The 20,208-nt window shown below is 44.5% G+C and overlaps 1 protein-coding gene across 2 annotated transcripts in view; it reads right to left on the bottom strand.

The window, feature by feature from the left end:
* Window positions 1–20,208, bottom strand: part of LOC119965096 (lysine-specific demethylase 3B-like) — a 152,699-nt gene that overhangs the window by 63,194 nt on the left and 69,297 nt on the right. For both annotated transcript variants that reach the window (XM_038795387.1, XM_038795388.1), the window contains exons 11-12: window positions 16,334–16,535; window positions 10,388–10,602 (exon numbers count right to left, since the gene is read on the bottom strand). In XM_038795387.1, the coding sequence (XP_038651315.1) occupies window positions 10,388–10,602; window positions 16,334–16,535 (417 nt within the window). The remainder of the gene's footprint in view (window positions 1–10,387; window positions 10,603–16,333; window positions 16,536–20,208) is intronic.

The raw sequence follows: 20,208 nt of genomic DNA, 5'->3' as shown, positions 1-20,208 counted from the left end.
GTGAGCTTTGCCTTCAGTTCACCCCATTCCGCTTCCAGTGGGCAGCCACTGGAATTCTGTTGACTTCTTGACGAGACGGTGGAGGGCCGTGGTGTGGGATGCCATATTGGGAATGAATTTCCCGAGAAAGTTGACCATCCCGAGGAAGCGGAGGACCGCCATCTTGTCCTCCGGGGTCTTCATGGCGTTGATCGGCAAGACCTTGCCAAGACCTTGTTAGCGTCTGGCCGCACACCCTGCTGCGAGATGTGGTCACCTCGAAACTTAATATCCGATTGACCAAATTAGCACTTGGCCCTGTTGAGCTGGAGACCATGTTAATGATTTCGCTGGAAGACCTGCTTAAGGCGAGCGATGTGCTCCTGGGGCATTGTGGACCAGATAATCACGTCGTCCACATATACTCACACCCCCTCGATGCCCTCCATTATCTGCTTTATGATGCGGTGAAACACTTAGGCGGCAGATACGATGCCGAAAGGCATGCGGTTGTAGCAGTAGCAACAGAACGGGGTGTTGAACGTGCACAGCTTGCGACTGGACGCGTCCAGCTGTATTTGCCAAAAGCCCCGGGAGGCGTCCAGCCGAGTGAAGAATTTGGCATGAGCCATCTCACTGGTCAACTCTTCACGTTTCGGGATTGGGTAATGCTCCCGCATGATGTTGCGGTTTAGATCCTTAGGATCAATGCAAATGCGGAGCTCCCCGATGGCTTCTTTACGCAGACCATGGAGCTGACCCAGTCTGTTGGCCTTGACCTTCGAGATAATGCCCTGGTCTTGGAGGTCCTGTAGTTGCTTTTTCAGACGATCCTTGAGGGGCGCCGGCACCTGGCGTGGTGCATAAATTACAGGGGTGGCGTTCGGCTGGAGCAGGATTTTATATCGGTACCGGAGCGTGCCCTTTCCATCGAATACACTGTGGTACTATGGGCTATGTGGGCAGCACGGTAGAATTGTGGATAGCACAATCGCTTCACAGCTCCAGGGTCCCAGGTTCGATTCCGGCTTGGGTCACTGTCTGTGCGGAGTCTGCACATCTTCCCAGTGTGTGCGTGGGTTTCCTCCGGGTGCTCCGGTTTCCTCCCACAGTCCAAAGATGTGCAGGTTAGGTGGATTGGCCATGATTAAATTGCCCTTAATGTCCAAAATTGCCCTTAGTGTTGGGTGGGGTTACTGGGTTATGGGGATAGGGTGGAGTTGTTGACCTTGGGTAGGGTGCTCTTTCCAAGAGCCGGTGCAGACTCGATGGGCTGAATGGCCTCCTTCTGCACTGTAAATTCTATCTATGATAATGTCGTCTATGTCGACTTGCAAATTTCCATCGGGCAAGGCCGTCGCCGGTGACGATGACATGATGTGGACTCGCTGAACCAGGTTCAGGAGCTTGCATAGTGAGCACAGAGCAGGGACGCCCTGTCAGGCCTGACAATTTCAAACCGTAATGTTGCCTTGATCGCCTTGTTGGATACCCCGAGTTGACACGAGCCACTGGCAGCTATGGCACTGCCATTGTAGTCAAGGAGCTGGCAGGCTGGTGGAAGAATGCTTGGTCAGGCCTGGATGGTGTTGAGGTCGGATTGTGAGATGAGGTTCGCAGACGCGCCGGTGTCCAGTTTAAATCAGATGCGAGCTTTGTTAACTGTGAGGACAGCTCACCACTCGTGCAATGATCACCCTACTCAAACCCATGTATCCACCCTATACCCGTAACCCAAACAACTCCCCCTTAACCTTACTTTTTAGGACACTACAGGCAATTTAGCATGGCCAATCCACCTAACCCGCACATCTTTGGACTGTGGGAGGAAACCGGAGCACCCGGAGGAAACCCACGCACACACGGGGAGGGCGTGCAGACTCCGCACAGACAGTGACCCAGCCGGGAACCAAACCTGGGACCCTGGAGCTGTGAAGCATTTATGCTAACCACCATGCTACCGTGCTGCCCTAGGCAGTCAGCATCAGACTTGAGGCAGTCAGCATCAGGGTCCATTGGGCCGTCGGGATTGGAATCTGGCATGTCTTGCTGTGTTGAGCGGACACTTCTGCGCCGCAGCTGGGATCGCTGGCTGCTGAGCGGTGGAGCATATTTGCAAAGGGCTGCGTAGTGGCTAAGCTTGCCACACTGGAGACATCGTCGTCCTTTTGCCAGACATTGCCGCTTTAAATAGGCGAAGCCACAATTCGGACACGTCATGACGCTGACATCAGCGCATTCTGTGCGCCATCGTGCATACACAGTGTGGTCGGTCGATGTACGCACCTGCGCAGTCGGGTTGTTGGTCTCGTCGTCCACTCGGTCGAGGCGTGCATGCGCAGGGATCCGGGAAAAGCGCGCAAAATGGCCACTCTCCTCGATGCTCAGGTCCTGCATCTGTGCCATGGCCTGCACCCTTTCCGCCTCGTGGGAGGCCAGCTTTGCAGTTTCTGCCACCCTGATGTGGTAGTAACGATTCTTGGCATGCTCATGGACAACGCACGTCTCAATAGCGACAGAGAGGGTCAACTGTTTGATTTTAAGGAGCTGCTGCCGCAGGCGTCGGAGTGGACCCCGAAAACGATCTGATCCGTGGAATCAGCCGTTAAGTCATAGTTACATGATTGCGTTAGGATGCGGAGATGGGTCAAGAAGTACGGAAAAGGTTCATCCTTACCCTGAAGCTTCTGCTGGAAGATGCACCGTTCAAAGCTCTCATTCACCTCAATGTCGCAGTGGCTGTTGAACTTCAGCAGGACTGTTTTGAATTTTGTTTTGTCTTCGCTTTCGGCGAACATAAGGGAGTTGTAGATATGGATGGCATGAGCGCCCGCAGTGGAGAGAAATAGCGTGATCTTCCTGGCATCCGATGCTGACTCGAGGTCAGAGGCCTCGATGTACAAGAGGAACTTTTGCTTGAAGATTTTCCAGTTGGCGTCGAGGTTGCCGGAGATGCGGAGGAGGCTGGATGTTTTCCATTTCGCTGGATGGCTGCTTGCTGGTCAATGCTGATTCACTCGAGGTAGGTCCGTCAAGATCAGCATCACTCTGGTACCATGATGTGTTAGGCAGGTTGGTTCGATGTGGACTGAACTCGATGCAGGGAAATTAGAAACAGACGTCTAACACTGGAGAAGATCCAACACAGTTTTATTCAATTATAGAACTGCTATATATATATATTCAGCTGTGGGTCGACACTATACTTATCTGACTGGTGACCTTGTAGTAGCCTGACCAGACTTACTAGCTACCGCATGGTGTTTGCACTTGCTAGCTCGTGGACTCTGACTGTCTAAGTAGCTGAGTCCCGAGAGAGAGCGGGAAACCTAGTGCCCTCTGGCTTTATAGTGGTAGTGTCCTGTCTGGTGATTGGCTGTACTGTGTTGTACGCTTACTGGTCATCCTGCGTGTCAATCACTGCCTGTCTGCATCTCATTCTACACGAGTGGATATTATGACAGTGACCACAGCCATCTAGGATGGTCCCCAAACAAGGGTGAACCCCAGAGTACACGGGTGCATCCACAAAGTTTGACCCTGGAGCTGGGGGTGGGGGGGTGGGGGGGGGGGGGGGGGGGGGGGGGGGGGGGGGAGGATGCAGAAAGAACCCCCCCATCAGAATAGTTACCTGGAGCGTGAGGAGACTTAACAGCCCAGTGAAAAGATCCAGAGTCTTTGCCCATCTGAAAAGTCTGAGAGCCGACATAGTTTTTGCCCAGGAGACCCACCTGAGGGAGAAGGACCGACTGCGGTTAAGAAAAAGCTGGGTGGGACAGACTTACCATTTGTACTACGGGACAAAGGCTAAGGTGATGGTCATACTGCTCAATAAGAGGACAGCATTTACAGTGACATGGACGGTTACGGACTAAGTGAGAGGGTACATCATGGTTAGTGATGTCCTGGAAGGGGCACCGGTGGTTCTTGGAAATGTGTACTCTCCCAAATAGGACCATACAGAAAACCATGGTGGAAATCCCCAACAAAGACCCTTACCGACTCATCGTGATGGAGGACAAATGTGAATGGTGCCAGGGAAGCCTGGCCAACCACACTCACATATTATGGGTTTGCCCCAGATTTGTCAGGTACTGGATGACCTTTTTTGAGGCATTGTTCAGGATGTGGGAGATAGTGGAGCTATGCACAAAAGTGGCAGTCTTCGTGGTTTCAAATCAGACCTCCCCTTTATGGGGAGGGGGCCGACATTCTAGCCTTTGCCTCCCTGATCGCCTGCTGGAGAATCCTGCTCGGCTGGTGAACAGCAGCACCACCAAAGCTGCAGACTGGATGTCCGATCTGGCAGAATTTCTCAGGCTGGAAAAAATAAAATTTGCCATTCGGGATTCGGAAGACGGTTTCCACAAGATGTGCTATTTGCTCACCAACTTGTTCCAAGATCTGTTCATAGCCAGCAACCAGTAGGGGACAAAGAGGAAAATGAGTTGGGAGGGGGGAAGCGATGGCACGCAAAGAAAACGAGATGGACCAGTCACAGGGACTGATCCAACGGCAAGCTGAAGCCCAAATTGACCTGCAAATAGATACCTGTAAATACGGCTTTGACCATACTTGGGATTGTAACAGATAGATGCCGACTGAAGGGAACATGGCCACAGCGAGAGGGAAGACAATTGCCTGTAAATATATGTGCTGATTTCTGTTTTTCTTTAATCTTCTTTTTATGGCACTGTTCTATAATATGTAACACGTGAATCGTGAAATATAAGATGCGAAAACGCAATAAAAACACTTTTTTTTAAAAAAAGACCCGAAACAAAAAGAGGTGAGCGATTTAAAGTATTTTAACAGGTGGAGGGGACACAAAGTATTAATGCAATAGGGACGTAGAATGTCGAGTTTCAAGGGAGTAAGGCGAGTCTGGATGGCCTCTACTTTGTTAGGAGTATCATGGTTAAAACAGATGCATTAAGGGTGTGTATTGACACATGGAGTTGAAATATTGTTGCCATCACAGAGGCGTGGTTGAGGGAGGGACAGGACTAGCAGCTCAACATTCCATGGTAAAGCGTCTTCAGGCAGGACAGGGAAGGGTGTAAAAGAGGTGGTGTTGCATTGAATGAAGGAGTCTTTTACTGCAGTAAAAAGGGACGATATCTTGGAAGGGTCTTCAATTGAAGCTTTGTGGGTAGAGTTTAGGAATAAAAACGGAGCAGTCACACTACTGGGAGTGTACTATAGACCACCAAACAGTCAGCAGGTAACAGGCGAGCAGAATGTAGACAATTCACTGGGGTGTGTCAAAACAGAATAATTATATTAGGGAATTTCAAGTTCCCAAACATTAATTGGGATAGATACGGTTTAAGGGAGCAGATTTCTTGAAAAGTATTCAAGAGAGCTTTTTAATATCAACACGTCGAAGGCCCAACAAGGGATGGCGCTGTGCTGGTCCTAGTTCTGAGAAACGAAACCGGGCAGGTATAGCAGTAGGGGAGCATTTTAGTGACAGCGACCATAACACTGTATGGTTTAAATTGGTCATGGAACAGGAAAACGATGGTCTACAAGGAAAGGGTTTTAGATCGAGGAAGGCTGATTCTATTAAAATAAGGCAGGATCTGGCCAAAGTATACTGCTGGGGAAATTACAGCAGAACATTTGGGTGGGGTGGTTCAAAATGGAATTGGCGAGAGTACAGGTCCAATACATTCCCATTTCGGGTGAAATGTGGGACCAACACATCCAGAGAATCCTAGATGTTTAGGAATATTCAGGACTGAATGGAAGGCAAAGAGAGGCTTTTATAGGTACAAAAGGAGCAAATCTAGAGAGGCCCTCGTGCAGTATAGGAAGTGCGGGGGTGGGGGGGCATCTCAAAAGAGGAATTAGGAGAGCAAATAATGGCAGTAAAAAGTGCTGGTGGGTATGATTAGCGAAAATCCTAAAATATTCCATAAGTATATCAAGGGGACGAGGACAACCAAGAGTAGGACCCTTTAGGGACCAAGGGTGTAATCTGTACAATGTGATGGATGACACGTATTTCACATCTGTCTTCACTTCGGTGCAATGAATGTAGGAATTTCAGATATATTGTATTCTAGGTATTAGTGCAGTAAGGGTTAATAGGATGAGTTAGAGTGTGTTTGACTGCTGCAGTCATGTTTTAAAAAAAAAAGTAGTTTTATTCTCCTTTTTCACATTTAGACCCAAATTTACACCCACCAACAAACAATCAACGGTAACAAATACAATGTCAATGCCCTGGTCAACCATCCCTTCCTCCCACCAACCCCCAAACAACCCTCAACATTTTAAATACAAACATCAAAGGAAAGGATCAGGAGCAGTCATGTTTTAAAATAATCTTGGTTTGAAAGGTTGGGAGCCAGGACCAATTAAACCTTCCTGAAAAGCTTGGGTTAATGGAGTTTTGTTCCGATTAAGGGGATTTTCCTGTCGAGACTTCCGAAGTTTCACAACTAAGTGAAAAAAGTTTTCCTCATCTTAGATCTAGATGCTGACCTCTTATTCTGAGAACGTGACCTTGCGTTCCAAACCCCCCTTCCCTCCAACCAGGAGAAATATTTTTTCATCATCCATTTTATCAAGTTCCTTAAGAATGCTATGATTCAACTAAATCACACCTCACTCAACTCCAGTGAATATCTGACTAGTCTACTCAATCTCTCCTCAAAGGACAATCTCCTCATTCCAGCAGTTCTTCCAATTAACCTAGTCAGATTTAGATTTATTGTCACGTGTACCGAGGTACAGTGAAAAGCATTGTTCTGCATACAGTACAGATCGTTCCATACAGGAAAAACATAGGACATACAATAAATACACAATGTAAATACATAGACATCGATTTAAGCATACGGAGTGCAGTGCGAACAACAGCAGAGGAGATGCGTAGAGAGATCAGATTAGTCCGTAAGAGGATCATTCAGGAGTCTGGTAACAGTGGGGAAGCAGCTGTTTTTGAATCTGTTAGTGCGTGTTCTCAGTCTTTTTTATCTTCTGCCCGATGGAAGAGGTTGGAAGAGAGAATAATCCAGGTGGGAGGGGACTCTGATAATACTGTCCTCTTTCCCACGGCAGCGGAGATGTAGATAGTCAATGGATGAGAGGTGGGTTCGCGTGATGGACTGCGCTGTGTTCACGACTCTCTGTAGTATGTTATACTACCTCAAGGGAAGGAGACCAAAACTCCAGTATACTTCAGGTGTGGCCTTGCCTCCACTCAATATAATCACCATCACTTCCACTGTCAGTGTTTACCTGAAAACTAGTGATAACCGTTTCCCTACTCCAGATGCGATAATTATAAAGACACAATTTTAAGCCATACTTATTCAGTGGGCCAGATATTTTGAGCAGTTGAACTAGTTGTTGGGAGCCAGCAATTACCTGTTATCAAGTTACTCATTTCTTGACGTTTTGGCTTTGAGTACTGGGTGGCACAGTGGTTAGCACTGCTGCCTCACAGCACCACGGACCTGGGTTCGATTCCATCTTTGGATGACTGTGTGTGGAATTTGCATGTTCAGCTGGTGTCTACGTGGATTTCCTCCAGGTACTCCGGTTTCCTCCCACAGTCCAACAATATGCATGTTTGGTGGATTGGCCATGTTAAAATGCCCCCTTGTGTCCAAAGATGGAGTTACAGGAATACGGCAGGTGAGTGAGCCTCGGTCAAGTGCTCTTTCAGAGGGGCGATGCAGATTTGGTGGCCAAATGGCCTTATGCCGCATTGTAGGGATTCTATGGATTCATCAATTCATTTTCCTCATGGAAAAAGTATTTCTTGAAGTTCAAGAGGAAATTACATAAAATGGTCTTTTTAGCTCCTGCCGCTGGTGGAATTCTTTCCAGCCTACATGCCTAACTCAACACCTTTCTGTTCAGTTATAAATCTAAAAAGTAAATACCAATGAGTGCTTACAAAGTGACTGGAATACAGGAACATATTATGATAACAGGTATGTTTCTCATTCACTTTTTGTCCAGTACTGTTAAATTAAATTTTGATACTGGAGAAGCAATTCTAGCTTCACATCAGTTGGAACCAGCTATCATAACTTGCAGGCAACTCACACACAATTTAATGGTGCAGACTGTTCTTGACTACTGAACATATGATCGCGGGTAGTTTGTAATTCACTTGTTCCTGCTGAATAATCTTTAATCACACATTCTCACGCCATGAACACTTGCCAATAGATGAAGTCGCATCATGAGTAATGTCTATTTACATTACTTTTAGTGTGACACACCCACATTGCTGTACTGAAGCTATCAGTCCTCCCACACTAGGTGGTGCTGCTCCCCTTCATTGACTCTACTGCCTTGATTCAGTGGATGCCCTGAGCTGCCGTAAAATCTTTCCCTCGCTCCAAATATATTATAAGTATTTTATTTTATAATATTAACTCATAAAAGTACATTCCTTTCTTTATACTGTTCTTAGTTTATTGCTGTTGGGTGTAGTTTGACAGGTCTCATGAAGAAGTTCTGAGTTTGGATAATTTAACAGTGAATGTTAATTAATTCCTATGACTGTATGAAAGGTCTCAGCTGGAAACTGTCCCCATGCTTGACTCAACACACATCTGTCTAGTACAAGACTACCCTCGAGACTCTGGTCATGTGTGCCTTTACATCACACTGTGGACAGTGTTATGCTCAGCCCCAAGTTGACACTTTTTGTGCCAGACCCTTATACTACAATTGCTACTTTGTATTTCTATATTGCACAAAAACACAACCGGTAAAGTGGCCCAACCATGGCTAACAAAAAAATGAAGGCTAGCACTAGATCCAAAGAGTCGTCATATAAAATTTCTCGAAAAAATAGCAAGCCTCAGGATTGGGAGAAGGTTAGAATTCTGCAATGGAGGACCAAGAGATTGATTAAACTTTTATCAACATAAAAATGGACTATAAAAGCTTCCATAAGTATGTAAAAAGAAAAAGACTCGTGAAGACTTATGTAGGTCACTTATAGTCTGAAACAGGAGAATTGATAATGGAGAATAAGGAAATGGCAAAACAATTAACCAACTACCTTACTTCAGTCTTCACAAAAGAATTCACAAAAAACCTCCCAGAAATGCTGGGTAACCAAAGATCGAGTGAGATGGTGTCATGTGAGAGTACCTTTAAGAAATGGGTGTTATCAGTGATGTCAGAGTGTGGGTGGAGCTGGGCTGTGTCAGCTTTTTACTTTTGTTTTAGGCTGTTTGCTGCAGGGTGTGTTTTAGTTTCATTTTCTGAGCTGAATAGCTGCAGTCGCAGCCAGAAGGTGTATTAGTCAGTCTCTCTCTGTAATCTAAAGACTGTAAATCGATCCTTTGGTGATTTAAAACTAATAACTGCTCTCAATAGTGAATTTAAACCTGATCTTTGCGTTTTAAAGGTTTTTAAAAAATCTTATGGATGTTAAAAGGACAGCTTAAGGATTACATGGGGTTGCATTCTTTGGGGGCTGTATTTGAACTAATGGTTGCTAAGATGTTCACTGTATGTTTTAAAAAGGTTAACTTGAGTTTATAGAATAAACATTGTTTTGCTTTAAAAAATCAGTTTCCATTTCTGCTGTACCACACCTGTAGAGTGGGCTGTGTGCACCCCATACCACAATCTATTAAAAGTTATGGGTCAGCATGGACTAGCTGGACTGAATGGCTAGTTTCTGAGTTTAGTACCCCAAGAATACAACCACGGTTATTTTGCAAAATGCACACGATCAATAATTGATGCAAATATGTAACAAATTTCAGCAGCAGAATGTCCTCGAGAAAAATAAAATTCAGATAATATTATGAGCTTACGGGTACTATTTTTATGTTGAATTCTGCCATTTGCTAGACATATCAGCAGTACAGATTTTGTGAACTAAGGTAGAATATCTAGAACAGTTGAAGATTGACATAAATCACTGGCACATGGCATCGAAGCAGGATGCAATGCGTGAATAAAACGTTGCCACTTTGAGACCTGCTTTGCTGAATCAGACCACTAATTTCAATCACTGATCTCTTAACATCCTGTGGAGAACTGTGGAACGACTATTTATTAGTTATCTGTTGATCGCCAAGTGCACTCAGGAATGAACTACTTACTGGGACTGGAATCTGTGTGAAATCCGAATATGGATAGCAAGTCCCTTCCCTGGAGGACAATATGCCACCCCAATTAGTTTTTGCCTTCAAATGAACACTCATTGAATTCAATCTCACAACTTGCCAGACAGGCATTTGAACTCATGTCAGTTCTTCACTCAGTAAATGCCCACTAGTAATCTTGTAGGGATAAAGGAAAGTTGGCCCACTTGGACCTGAAATGCTGCACAAACCATTATTTTGACATTTTAAAACTTGGATGATAAATTCTCGTATATTAGCTACAACACTGCTAAAAAGAAAATTTAACTTACGGTGCGGTTCTACCAGAAGCATCGCCTCCTTCTCGGACATCACCAGTTGACAGAACTGGTCACCGACATTTGCCAATATGTACTTCGATGTTTCCAAATCAAGGCCTAGAGCAGGTGTACGCGATGGGATCCAAAGACTGAGGGCTTCAGCATCGCACTGTCTGGGATTTAGAAATCCTCCCACACGAAGGACACCAGTCCTTGTAAACGCTAGTCTGGGGAAAAAATGAAATATTTGTAGGGAAGATTATTTCCAAGAAAAACATTTACAAAAATATGGACTAACAAAATCAAAATATTTTGTTTCTTCTCGGTTTGTGAACCAATATAAATTCTGGTAATTGCTAATGTACTCAAAATTCAAGTGTTCATTCATCAGCCAAGGTTTAGACAAGCTGGATTTAACTGTGTTATGCATTGGATGGAGGATGACCATAATCCTTTGTATTTTTGACATCATAAAGAACAAAAACTGCAAATAATGTAGGCGGCTGACATAAAGTTCACAAACACGTCATTAGATCAAGGCCACAATTGGTTGCTGCATAAGATAAAGATGCATGGCATTAAGGGTAAAGTAGTAGCATGGATAGAGGATTGGTTAATTAATAGAGAGCAAAGAGTGGGGAGTAATGGGTATTTCTCTGGTTGGCAATCAGTAGCTAGTGGTGTCACTCAGGGATCAGTGTTGGACCCACAATTGTTCAGAATTTACATAGATGATTTGGAGTTGGAGGCCAACACTGGAATGTGTCCAAGTTTGCAGACGACACTAAGATGAGTGGTAAAGCAAAATGTGCAGAGGATACCGGAAGTCTGCAGAGGGATTTCAATAGGTTAAGTGAATGGGTTAGAGTCTGGCATACAATGTTGACAAATGTGAGGTTATCCATTTTGGTAGGAATAACAGCAAAAGGGATTATTATTTAAATGATAAAATATTAAAACATGCTGCTGTGCAGAGAGACCTGGGTGTGCTCGTGCATGAGTCACAAAAAGCTGGTTTTCAGGTGCAATAGGTGATTATGAAGGCAAATGGAGTTTTGTCCTTCATTTCAAGAGGGATGGAGTTTGAGACTAGGGAGGTTATGCTGCAATTGTAGAAGGTGTTAGTGAAGCCGCACCTAGAGTATTGTGTTCAGTCTGGTCTCCTTACCTGAGAAAAGCGCTGGAGGGTGTACAGAGGAGATTCACTAGGTTCATCCCAGAGCTGAAGGGGTTGGATTACGCGGAGAGGTTGAGTAGACTGGGACTGTACTCGTTGGAATTTAGAAGGATGCGGGGGGGATCTTATAGAAACATATAAAATTATGAAGGGAATAGATAGGATAGATGCGGGCAGGTTGTTTCCACTGGCGGGTGAAAGCAGAACTAGGGGGCATAGCCTCAAAATAAGGGGAAGTAGATATAGGACTGAGCTTAGGAGGAACTTCTTCACCCAAAGGGTTGTGAATCTATGGAATTCCTTGCCCAGTGAAGCAGTTGAGGCTCTTTCATTAAATGCTTTTAAGATAAAGATAGATAGTTTTTTGAAGAATAAAAGGATTAAAGGTTATGGTGTTCGGGCCAGAAAGTGGAGCTGAGTCCACAAAAGATCAACCATGATCTCATTGAATGGCGGAGCAGGCTCGAGGGGCCAGATGGCCTGCTCCTACTCCCAATTCTTATTATAAAGTGAATTGGGCGTTGACTGTTCGAGGAAAGTGAATTTTCTCTTAAATGTTAAGAAATGAGAAGGTGAAGGAGGAGGAAAGTCAAGTATTTATGTCACATTTTATCACATCCTCAGGAAGTCTTAAATCACTTCATGGCCAATTAATTCTTTTTGAAGTACAGTCCTTGTTATGCAGGAAAATATAACAGAGAATTTGTGTACAAGGTCCCACAAACAGCAATGAGATAAATGGCCAAGTTAACCTCTTTTTCTGATGTGAATTGGAGAATATATGGTGGTAGCCAGGACACCAGGACTTTTAAAAGAAATAGTACCCAATAATTCTTTATAGCCACTGAAAAGGGCAGTCATTGCTTGGTTGAACTTTCGATCTAAAAGTTGGCACTGACAACAATGCAGTACCTTCCCCAGTACTGCACTGGTGTCAACATGGATTATGTGGTCGAATCCTGAAGTGGCTTGAACCACAATCTCCTGGCTCAGAGGCGAGAGCTGTCACTGAACAAAGGTGACTTAAAAAAAGTGCCTCCAAACTGCCAATAACCCAGTATTAATCAATTATTGGCACGAGATTCCTTTTTCCAACAATTTTGCCCATGGGTTACACAATCAATGCAACAGACCAAGTGCATCCAATAATTGAAGTAAATGGATCTTCAACTGTTAAGGCCCTAATCAAGCTTGTATGGTTTATAAAAAACTTAGTTAATTTGCTAAAACCTTCAGAATAAAAAAAATCCTGTGCTAGTACCAATTTGGGCACTAGTGGGAAAGAGCATCTTATTCTCCCAGTGTCATCCTCTAAAACAGGTGGGCTATAAACTTTTCAGATTGTGATCACTGGGTTGGCTTGGGTCGAGTTCTGCTGGCTTTTCCTGGAACAATTTCTATTTATATATCACCTTTAACATAAGTAAAGGTCCTAGGACTTCATAGGCCCATTATAAAACAACGCCTGACACTGATCCATATAAGGACACATTAAGTCTGGCAGTATTTTGAGGAATATTCCAAACGAGGCATGTAAGGTAAAAGAGGTGGAGAGGTGTTCTGAGGGAATTCCAGAGCTTAACACTGAAGGCACATACACTAACAGTGGAGCAATTAAAACAGGGGATGTACAAGAGGCCAAAACTAAAGGAGCACCAATTTCTACGATCATTGTGTGGCTGGAGGAGATTACAGTGATAGGTAAGTGCAAGACCATGTAGAGATTTGATGAGAATTTTAAAAATCAAGTTGTTGTTTGAAGGGGAGTCAATTTAAGTCAGCAAGCACATGGGTGGAAAGGGAAAATTGCTGCAAGTGGGGCAAAGTTGGGTGATGTAACGGCGTGGAAATAGATGGTCTTAGTCATCACACAAATATAAGGGAGGAAACTAATTTCAGCATCAGTTATGGCACCAAGGTTGCGAACAGACTGACAATCTCAAATCAGTGTCATGGATAGGGATAGAGTCGGTACATTATATGCATAAACGGGTTTATTTCCGATTAGCGGGATGTGATGAATGGAGCGGTCTGTGCTGGGGCCTCAAATATTTTCAATATATATCAATGATTTAGGATGAGGGGAGTGAAGGCATTGTAGCTAAACTTGCAGATGACACAAAGATAGGTGAGAAAGCATTTTGTGAAGAGCACATAAGGAGGTTTCAGACCGATATAGATAGGTCAAGTGAGTTGGCAAGAATCTGGCAGATGGAGTATAATATGGGAAAATGTGAAGTTGTTTACCTTGGTCAGAAAAATAAACAAACTGAATATTACTTAAATGGTGGACTGCTGCAGAATTCCGAGTTGCAAAGAGATCTAGGTATCCTCGTGCATGAGTCATAAAAAAGTAGTATGTAGGTACAGCAAGCAATTACAACCAATCAAATGCTATCCTCCATTACACGAGGAATTGAATATCAAAGTAAGGATGTTATGCTCGAGTAAGACAGGGCATTGGTGAGACTGCATCTTAAATAGTGTATAGTTTTGATCTCCGTATTTAAAGAATAATGCAAAGGTGTTGGAGGCGGTTCAGAGGAGGTTTGCTAGATAGATACCAGGGCTTGTTTCCATTGGAATTTAGGTGGGGTTGACTTGATTGAAGTATACAAGATCCTGAATAGTCTGGACACGGTGGGCATGGAAAGGATGTTTCCTCTTGTAGGCAAGTCCAGAACTAGAGGGCAGTATTTTAAAATTAGAGTTGCCCTTAAATTACAGAGATGAGGAAAAGGACTTTCTCTTAGGAGAGTTGTGCGACTTTGGAACTCTGCCTCAGAAGGCGGTGGAGGTCATTTAATATTTTATGGCACAGGTATATTGATTCCCTTGTCCAACAAGAATCAGAGGTTATCGGTTGTAGATGAGAATGTAGAACTTGAAACACAAACAAATCAGCCATGGCATTATTGAATGGTGGAGCTGGCTCAAGGGGCTGAATCAGCTATTTCTGCTCTTTTTTCATATGTTCGTATAAGGAACGGAGTTTGAAGCAGGAACTAAAAACAATGGCTTCAGTCTGATTATCCGGTGAGCCTCATGTCAGTGGTAGGGAAATTATTGGGAGAGGATTCTTCAAGACAGGATTTACTCCCATTTGGAAGCAAGTGGATCTATCAGCGAGAGGCAGCGTGGTTTTCTGAAGGGGAGGTCATGTTTCACTAACTTGATCAAGTTTTTTTTTGAAGAAGTGACAAAGATGACTGATTGAAGGCAGGGCAGTGGATGCTGTCTATAGTGACATCAGCTAAGGCCTTTGAAAAGGTCCCTCATGGCAGACTGGTGCAGAAGGTGAGGTCACATGAGATCAGAGGTGAGTTGGCAAGATGGATACAGAACTGGTTCGATCATAGAAGATGGAGGGTAGCAATGGAAGGGTGCTTTTCTGAACGGAGGGCTGTGAATGGTGGTATTCCATAGGGACCGTTGCTGTTTGTAGAATATATAAATGATTTGGAGGAAAATATAACTGGCCTGATTAGTAAGTTTGCAGACAACACAAAAGTTGGCGGAATAGCAGATAGCGATGAGGATTGTCAGAGGATACAGCAGGATATAAATCGGTTAAGGACTTGGGCAGAGAGATGGCAGATGGAGTTTAATCCGGACAAATGTGAGGTAATGCATTTTGGCAGGTCTAAATATAGGTTGGAAATGTACAGTAAATGGCAGAACTCAAAAGAATATTGACAGGTAGAGGGATCTGGTGTACAAGTCCACAGGTCACTGGAAGTGGCAACGCAGATGGAGATGGTAGTCAAGAAGGCATACGGCATATTTGCCTTCATCTGCCTGGGCATTGAGTATAAAAATTGGCAAGTCATGCTGCAGGTGTATTGAACCTTAGTTAGGCCACACTTCGAATATAGTCTTCAATTCTGGTCGCAGAATGGATGTGGAGGCTTTGGAGGGTACAGAAGACATTTACTACGGTGTTGCCTGGTATGGAGAACATTAGCTATGAGAAGAGGTTGGATAAACTTGGTTTGTTCTCACTGGAACAACGGAGGTTGAGGAGCGACCTGATAGAAGTCTACAAAATTATGAGGGACATGGACAGAGTGGATAGTCAGAAACTTTTTCCCAGGTTGGAAGAGTCAATTACGAGGGGACATAGATTTAAGGGGCAAGGAGATGTGCGAGGAAAGTTTTTTTCCCCCCCAGAGGGTAGTGGATGCCTGGAACTCGCAGCGGAGGAGGCGGTGATAGGTATGATATTAACGTTTAAGGGATGTATTGACAAATACACGAGTAGGGTGGGAATAGAGGGATATTGACCCCGGGTTTTGGGTTAGATGAGCAGCATGGTGGACGCAGGCTTGGAGGGCAGTGGGCCTGTTCCTGTGTTGTACTTTTTCTTTTTCTTCCCAATATTTAACTGGAGGATATTGGATAAACAGACTGACAATTTAGCACTGGAGGAGCCATCCAATTTTACTTCTATTGGTTCTCAGAAACACTAAATTCTAATTGGAACTTCGAAAAGTCTTGTCCGTGGTTCTAAGGAAAAATCTAAAGTTCAAAAAGTAGGCTTTCCCTGCAACCACAAAAATGCTGCTTTTGACCTAGCTTAAGTCAAGATAAACTAGTGAACATTGTACCAAGCAATCTTAAACAGCATGCATAAGGCTTTTAAGAGAACAAAACCTAAAAGCTGGGTGGACATCACAAAACATCAATCCAAAAATTAAAAACTTACATAATGTACTGGACAAATCACCTTCAACACTGAATACATCAAAGCCTTGTACTGTCTAATACGCCAGCTTACTTACTTTCTGAAGTGGAAGAAACGGCAGGAAACTGTCGATTCATCATGATCTTTAAACTTTCGATAACGCACTAAACGACATTCTCGGCATTTGTGCAGGTGCGGTGCAACATTGATACAGGAGCCATCTTGCAAGAAGGATTCCCCAGACTGTTTCAGCTTTCTCACTTTACACACATCCTTCAAAACCGACTGATCAACAGAAACTAATCGAGAGAAAGAAAATTGAATAAGAACCCATTATTTGGACATGAAGTAAAGCAGTCTTCACAGGCACACATGCCCATCACTACTATACTTTTAGCTTCCATTTTAAATTGTCTAGTTTTTAAAATTCATTCATGATTTGTACAAGTCACTGACAAGGCCAGTGTTTACTGTCCTCTCTAATTGCCCTAGGGAAGGTGATGATGAGTCAACTCCTGCAGTCTGTGTGGGACAGGTACACAAACCGTATTGTTGAAGAGGGGCCTCAAATGTTTTGATAGAGTTCCTGGTGTGTTGGAAACGTACTCATCCAGACAAACCGAGTATTCCTTTACAATTCTTGTTGATAGTTGTAGATTGTGGACAGACTTTGGGAGGTGGCGGCGAATCATTTGCCGCAGGATGCACAGCCCCTGGCCTGCTCGCGCAGCGACAGTATTTCTGTGGCTGGTCCTGCTAATGTCTGGTCACAGGTGACCCCCAGATGTTGACTGCACACCATTTCTTTCTTGAAAGGAAAGAACACCATTCTCTGTCTCTTTTGCTTTCAAGTTGGTCAGCCCTCATGCTGGGTTATACTGAGCAAAGTCTAGCTGCCACGTTAATGGAAACAGAAATGCAAAGCAAGATACTAATGTCCACCTAGTTTGCTTTCTACTACCCTTGCACGTGAGGCACATGATACAACATTGACATCAACTGATCTTTATTACTTAGTCTACAATATACCCAGATATCAGGCAAAGAAACCCCCCCAGTGGTGAAGGTCCAATGTCACCAGTTCCTGCTAAGCATGCTACTTTACCAAGTCTCAAATTACACATATGAGATTTCAAAAGTCTGGCTTCATTAACGACTTTGATACAGGGACAGAAAGTTCGATAGCCAAATTTGCAGGTGGCACTAAAATAGGTGGGACAGTAAGTTGCAAAGAGGAAATAAGAACCGTACAAATGAATATAGAGGTTAGGTGAGTGGGCCAAAATGTGACAAATGGAGTTTAAAGTGGATACATACGAGGTCATTCGTTTTGGTCGGAAAATGGAAAAGCAACTTATTAACTAGGTGGGGAGAAACTTCAAGTAGCTCTGGTGCAGAGGGATCTGGGTGCCCTTGTTCATGAGTGGCAGAAAACTACATAGAGGTACAGCAGATAATAAAGAAAGCAAGTGGAATGTTGGTATTTATAGAGGAAGGAATAGAACAGAAAAATAAGGAAGCGTTGTTACAACTGTACAAGGCATTGGTGAGGCTGCACTTGGAGTACTGTGCACAGTTTTGGCCCCCTTATTGGAGGGAAGATGTAGTGGCATCGGAGGCAGTTCAGAGGGGGTTCACTAGATTGATTCCAGAGATGTGGGGTTTGTCTTATGAAGAGAGGTTGAGCAGTTTAGGCCGATACATTCTTGAGTTCAGAAGAATGAGGGGAGATCAAATTGTGGTATATATGATAAACGGTATGGATAAAGTAGGCGTGGAGCGAATGCGCCCTCTTGTGGGGCATTCAAGAATGAGGCCATAGTCTCAGGATAAGGAGTAGCAAATTTAAAACGGAGATGAGGAGAACAGAGACTACTTCTCCCAAAGGGTTGTGAATCTATGGAATTTGTTACCCCAGAGTAGTGGATGCTGGTACAATGAGTAAAAGTGAGTTGGACAGATTTGTAATTAGTAATGGGTTGAAGGGTTACACAGAACAGGATGGTGGGGTTGAGGCCATGCTGACATTAGCCATGATCATATTGAATGGTGGAGCAGGTTCCAGAGGCTAAATTGCTTACTCCTGCTCCGAGTTCTTATGATCTAAGAAAGAACTATTCTAATACCACCTTCCAGCTCCTCGTCTGTAGCCTTGTAGGTAACAACACCTCAAGCAGAAATCTGGTGTTCTTGACGAATAAGGGGATCAGGGGTCACGGGGAAATTGGCAGGAGAATGGGGATAAGGAACATATCAGCCATGATCGAATAGCGGAGCAGACTTGATGGGCCGAATAGCCCAATTCTGCTCCTATATCTTATGGCCATTCTTCGAAAAATGGCATTAAGTTCCCAATTTTCTTAAGGCCCTCTGCCATTCATTCCCAAAGTAGTTTTTAATGTGGACTGCAGTTGACCATGGAAAGCATACATATTTCATTTCCAATTGGCTGTATGCCTAAAATGGCTTTTGCCGAGTTCAGGCAACTTTTAACATGATCAAAAACACAAGGCCGTACCTATTTGTTGTTTGCAATGACAGTTTTAAAGCAAGAAATACCCGTTTATAAACTCAACTTCCAGATTTATCCTGCATATTACGTTTATATTTTCAATCAAAAACCAGCCATATTTGAAAATTCTCCCATGGATGTGGAAAACGTTACTAAATTAAATATAAAGTGTTTTACATAACAGAGTTGTTAACGACATGGTAAGAGATGGGATTAGCTTGAACATCAATAAAATGTCATTATTTAGTATACCTGCACCATTCACTAAATCAGAGTTTTTCAAACTGTGCGTTGTGACTCAGGACAGGTGTTGGGAGGGTCGTGGAGAGATCGTCGTGGTGTGCCCAATTGTGGGAGAAACGCCCAACTCGCTTTTAAATTGAGAATGCCAGACATGACCAGCTTTTAAATGGAACAATGCAGTCCTCTCGCCAGAAGCGGTGGGACAGAACAGGTCACGCCCATTTCCTTGCTGAACGTAGGTGCCAAACTTCTGGCCAAAGTCTTGTCCTCCAGGATTGAGGACTGTGTACCGGATGTTATAGTGGAGGATCAGACGGGGTTCATTTAGGGTAAGGCAGCGGGTGGCCAATGTAAGAAGGCTGTTAAATGATGCCCCCAGAAGGTAGGGACGTTGAGGTGGTGGCCGCGATGGACGCGGAAAAGGGCTTTGACCGGGTCATAGAATTTACAGTGCAGAAGGAGGCCATTCGGCCCATCGAGTCTGCACCGGCTCTTGGAAAGAGCACCCTACCCCCTACCCAAGGTCAACACCTCCACCCTATCCCCATAACTCAGTAACCCCACCCAACACTAAGGGCAATTTTGGACACTAAGGGCAATTTAGCATGGCCAATCAACCTAACCCGCACATCTTTGGACTGTGGGAGGAAACCGGAGCACCCGGAGAAAACCCACGCACACACGGGGAGGATGTGCAGACTCCGCACAGACAGTGACCCAAGCCGGAATCGAACCTGGGACCCTGGAGCTGTGAAGCGACTGTGCTACCCACAATGCTACCGTGCTGCCCCAGTCGAGTGGGATTATTTATGGGAGGTGCTGGAGCAGTTTGGGTTTGGAAGGGGCTTTATTGATTGGGTTAGGTTGCTGTACCGGGCTCCGGTTGCAAGTGTATGGACAAAGAGGACGAAGTCGGACTATTTCAGACTGCACCGGGGGACGAGACAGGGATACCCCCTCTCCCCACTGCTGTTTGCGCTGGCTATAGAGCCGCTGGCAATTGCTCTGAGGGCCTTAAGGGGCTGGAAGAGGTTGGTCTGGGGGAGGGGTGGGGGTGGAGCACAGAGTATCGCTGTATGCGGATGACCCACTGCTGTATGTCTCAGACCCAATGGAGGGGATGGAAGAAATTATGGGAATTTTAGGGGAATTCGGACGGTTTTCGGGGTATAAGCTCAATCTGGGGAAGAGCGAGATATTTGTCCAGGCGAGAGGTC

This window comes from Scyliorhinus canicula, chromosome 4 (genome assembly GCF_902713615.1).
Source record: "Scyliorhinus canicula chromosome 4, sScyCan1.1, whole genome shotgun sequence".
In the NCBI taxonomy this organism is placed as follows: Eukaryota; Metazoa; Chordata; class Chondrichthyes; order Carcharhiniformes; family Scyliorhinidae; genus Scyliorhinus; species Scyliorhinus canicula.
The sequence above is the reverse complement of the archived record's forward strand: the minus strand, read 5'-3'. Positions and strand labels throughout refer to the sequence as shown.